Below are 4,322 nucleotides of genomic sequence, written 5' to 3' on the forward strand. Positions count from 1 at the left end.
GGCATTTCTGATTATTTCTTTATTCAAATTGTGTATTGGGAGCAGATGAAAAATTCCAGTTGGAAAAAGCATAAAGTTACTGACGAACTACAATCAGAGGGCAACAAGATTCTAATGCATCCACCTGCAGACAAATGGATCCATGAACGTCTTTGTTTTCCTCGTCTGAGCTGCTATCTGGATCTAAACTGTATCTGACTGGATGGCTCTGATATTGATCACCTTTTTTGTTGCAACACTAATGTTAGGTTGGGGGTCTGGGGAGCTGTAAGCTAGCAGGACAGAATATAAACGAGGGGATGATGGGAAATGAGTGCTTTAAAAATAAAACCAAATATGATGTGGATTCATGACCATTCATTTCCACTTGATATGGGCGTTATCAGACATGTAAAAAGGTTTCTACTGTGTTCATGTGATCTTAATTATTTCATATTAATTAGCAATGTTTGTGTCTTGGCCATTTTTTTTTACTAAAAGGAAATTACAAATTAGGATTTCATGAAATATTTTCTGTTTTGACTTGAATTTCAGTTTTTATATTAGGAGTGGAACCTATGTAATGCAGACCCAAAAAAGTAGAATGTCATGGAAAAGTGTGTCTATTTCCATAATTCCATTAAAAAAATAAACTAATAGAACATAGATTCAGGGCCCAGTGTTTAACTGAATTCGACTGTTTATTTTTACATAAATTGGGGTTCCAGCTGATGAAACCCACAGAAACCGGATTTCAGAAAATTGGAAAACTGTGGAGAAATCAAGACAGAGATTCTGATCACATCAAATCAATCAAAATAAAGTCTTTTCAAAAGGATTTGTCCACCTTCAATTCTTCAACAGTCTGGGCAGGGCCCGGTCCTGCTGGAAGATGAAATCTGCTGCCACACTTTGTCCTTCCAGACTTTCTGTTGATCTGCTTGGACACAGAGCTCTGTGAACAGCCAGCCTCCTTAGCTTTAGGACCTTTAGTGGCTCATCCAGACTGTGGAGGTGATCAGTGATGGTCTTCTGGCTGTTGGCAAACAGAATGGTGCATTAACACCTCCCCTTGGTCTGGAGTTTGGGCCAAGGGCTTTATTATGTTAATAGATTTGATAAGTCCTACTCGAGGCAATTTATAGTCACCCCATCTGGCATGTCTTCCTTAAAAACTGTGTACTGAGAGAGTTGAATCAAACTGAACAGTTTACTGACATGTGCTGTGCAGGTGCTTAGAGTTTTGTAGATGATCCGTTGATGAAAGTCAGTTTTAAATATTTATGTCCTTCAAGGTTTGGGCAGATTTCTCATATTCAGAAATTCTGCTTTTGTGGGTTTTATGAGCTGGAACCTCAATTTATGTAAAAAAAATAAAATAAAATAAAAAATACTTGAAACCAATCAACCAAGTGGGGACTGCATCTATTTTCTAGAAAAGCTTCTTTGGATTTTGTTCTCCTTCAAAAAGTGAGAGGTTCCATCTGTTTTGGTCCATAATAACTCCAACTTCTCCTGTTTCTTACAGTCTGATCAAAATATCTTCTTACAAAGTGACGGAACCGGTAGCGCACCTCCTCTACTCCACCCAGCTGATCAGTGTGACCAGTTCAGGAAGTATCCAGTATTTACTGGCTGAGAATGAGGAGGAGATTTGGAGCACCTGTAACAATGCGTACGTTCATTTTTAAATGTTTTCTTCTCACGCTCATGGAGGGTAAGTTCTGAACAGAAACTTCTGCTCCTCAGTTGGCACCAAAAAGTCCGTATTCTGGATTTTTTTCACAATGATCCAAAAAGCCTGTGGGTGATTGGAGAGTCAGACGATGAGGTTCACATCGGATTCATTGTGAGTTTCATTTGGATGTTTATCCTTTTGATGGAACATGAGCTCCTGAGCTTCATCATGAGTTTGTTTCATATTGGAGCGAATGATGCTTCTTTATTTGATGTACTTTTAATGTTTGTGTATAAAACTTGTTTAATAAATACTCTCCGTAATTATACCCATTTTTGTTTTACAAATCCTTGAAACGTCTTTAAAATAAGGAAGTTTAAAAATGTTGCTTATAAGATTTGTGAGTAATTCCTATTTGTTTTTTAACTCTGTTTCCAGTTTGACATGGGCCTGAAGAATGACATCTATTCCTCCTTCAGCAATGTGACCATCAGTTTTAAGGAGGACGAGAAGGCCGGCAGCCCCATCACTGCCGTCTCAATGGACAAAGGTACTAAATCTGTCCCAAAAATAGCAGCAGCTTACGTTTGTTCATTTCTTTTAACTTTATCTTTTATCTCTAAACCTTGAAGTGGTAACTTTAGACAGAATTTTTCACTTTGTGTGTTTTGTCAGACTTTGTGGTGTGTGGCGACATGGACGGCAACATGTGGTTCAACCAGCAGCCAAACATTTCTTCATGGAGCACAAGAAAACCAGTAAGAAAAAAGAAAAGAAAGTTGGTTTTACAGCAAATTTCCTGGATGTTTTTACTACATGGTTCTCTTTTTAAAGCAGTTTTCTTTTGCATTGGTTCTTGTGTTATAACTAAACTGGTAAAAAAAAAAAAAATCCTAGAAATTGTAGTGTGAACTCATTCTTTATTAATCCAATGCATCAATATGAACATGTCAGGTTATCATTAGCCATTTTAAACAGTCTGGCAGAATAACGGTTGGTGGTGATAACGCAGATGTTTTGTGGTCAGGCTCACACTGACAGGGTCAGCGGGTTAAAGGTCACCCCCAGCACCATCATCTCCGCCTCCTACGACCGAACAGTCAAGGTTTGGGACAGGAGCACCAAGAAACAGGTGCGTCGCTCTTTTCACGGACTTTTGGGAGTTTTATTTAAGAACCAAAACAAAAGGGAATAATAATGTATTTCAAGTTTTCGATCTAGAGCAGAGAAAGTGCTTTAGGGTTTTATTAATTTAATGAACTTTTTCTAAATGGAAAATGGGTGTGAAATGAAAACGCTCTTCCTCTTTGTCTCTCCTCTTAGCTGGGCATGTTTGTGTGTGGAGGTCCAGTCCTGCTTCTGCAGGTGAATCCCAGAAACCCCGGCGAGCTGGTCTGCGTTGACGGTCAGGGGAAGCTGTTCCTGCTCTCCTGGAAACGATGAGGATTCTTCTCTGAGTGCTTTCATGACCTGAAACTGGTTCACATAATCTGTGCTGATACCAAAGATTGTCAGAAATGGTTTGTTTTCTGTGGGGTTTAAATTAGAACATGAAATGATTGAGGATCTATTAAGTAAATTGGAACTAAGTTGTTTTTTTTTCCTATCAAAGGTAAATATTTGTTTAACGTTTTGGTGTTTGTTCAGAAAAAGTTTTTTTTTGAAAATTGAGTTATTTAATTTTTGCACATTATCAGAATAATGTATAGTTCTTTTAGAAAAATAAGTGGGTGCAGACTTTTTTTCCTCTTTTTTTTAATTAAAGAAAAGCCTCTAAACAAGTTTGCATCAGGATTTCAGCACTACACAGTTCCACATAAAAGTGCAATAAAGATGACTGAGAGACACTTTTACTTGATTCAGCCTTTCTTTATGCTTTTTTATACACAATCATTACAACACTGAATACTTTGGCTACATTTCCATACAAGGATTTTCATAGTAGATCATTCTTTCAGACTATTTTAGTGAACTCGTAAAACACATTTTGGAGAACTTAAGTTTCCTAATATATGAAGTGGTAAATGTTGCACAACAGCTCATCGTTTAGCAAAAACTAGTCCGTACTACAATTCTACTTTAGTTTATACTGAAGGTGGAGCAGTATACTTCATGTTTACTTTGATAAACTATATGTTGTAAACTTAAAATGTTCCTGTCGGAGGTGTGGGAAGAAATGAGGATACCTGATATCAGCCAACTTGTAATTTTAATTTCCTCAGCAAACGATCGATGCACACTGGCATACAGAACAGTCAAAGAGAGTCCTGAACAGAATATACAGAGGGTAAAATAAAGCATCTGGTGTCTCACACTGCCATGAATATAACAAAAGTGCTCTGACTAACAACATCTATGTTGTCTCCTTGCATTTTTACTCTTAACATAATAATACTATGACAGTTCCAATTTAGTCTGAAGAAGCATTACGTTGGTGAATATCCCACACATACATGGTCAAAAGCAGGCATGTCCAAAGTTTGGCCCTTGTTCAAATTTCTACCAGCCGCAGGATTCTGACATGAAATTAGTAAAAGCGGCGCTTAACTTTCTAACTTCTTCCATTTAAAAGTTACAAAGAAAAACATGGAATCGTTTTTTTTAATGAAAATGTACGAGCAGCGTTTAAACGTGGCACAGCAAGGACGTACCTTCTGCCTTTCAC

At 37.5% G+C, this 4,322-nt stretch overlaps 1 protein-coding gene across 3 annotated transcripts in view; it reads left to right on the forward strand.

The window, feature by feature from the left end:
* tep1 (telomerase-associated protein 1) overlaps positions 1-3,510 on the forward strand; it is a 32,471-nt gene extending 28,961 nt beyond the window's left edge. For all 3 annotated transcript variants that reach the window (XM_078935000.1, XM_078935001.1, XM_011486029.4), the window contains exons 50-55: positions 1,508-1,654; positions 1,729-1,828; positions 2,096-2,207; positions 2,333-2,415; positions 2,685-2,789; positions 2,981-3,510. In XM_078935000.1, the coding sequence (XP_078791126.1) occupies positions 1,508-1,654; positions 1,729-1,828; positions 2,096-2,207; positions 2,333-2,415; positions 2,685-2,789; positions 2,981-3,100 (667 nt within the window). In that variant the 3' untranslated portion in view covers positions 3,101-3,510. The remainder of the gene's footprint in view (positions 1-1,507; positions 1,655-1,728; positions 1,829-2,095; positions 2,208-2,332; positions 2,416-2,684; positions 2,790-2,980) is intronic.
* The last annotated feature ends 812 nt before the right edge of the window (positions 3,511-4,322 follow it).

The sequence above is a fragment of the Oryzias latipes genome, chromosome 17, assembly GCF_053564925.1.
Source record: "Oryzias latipes strain Hd-rR chromosome 17, Olatipes_Hd-rR_3.1".
Taxonomy (NCBI): domain Eukaryota; kingdom Metazoa; phylum Chordata; class Actinopteri; order Beloniformes; family Adrianichthyidae; genus Oryzias; species Oryzias latipes.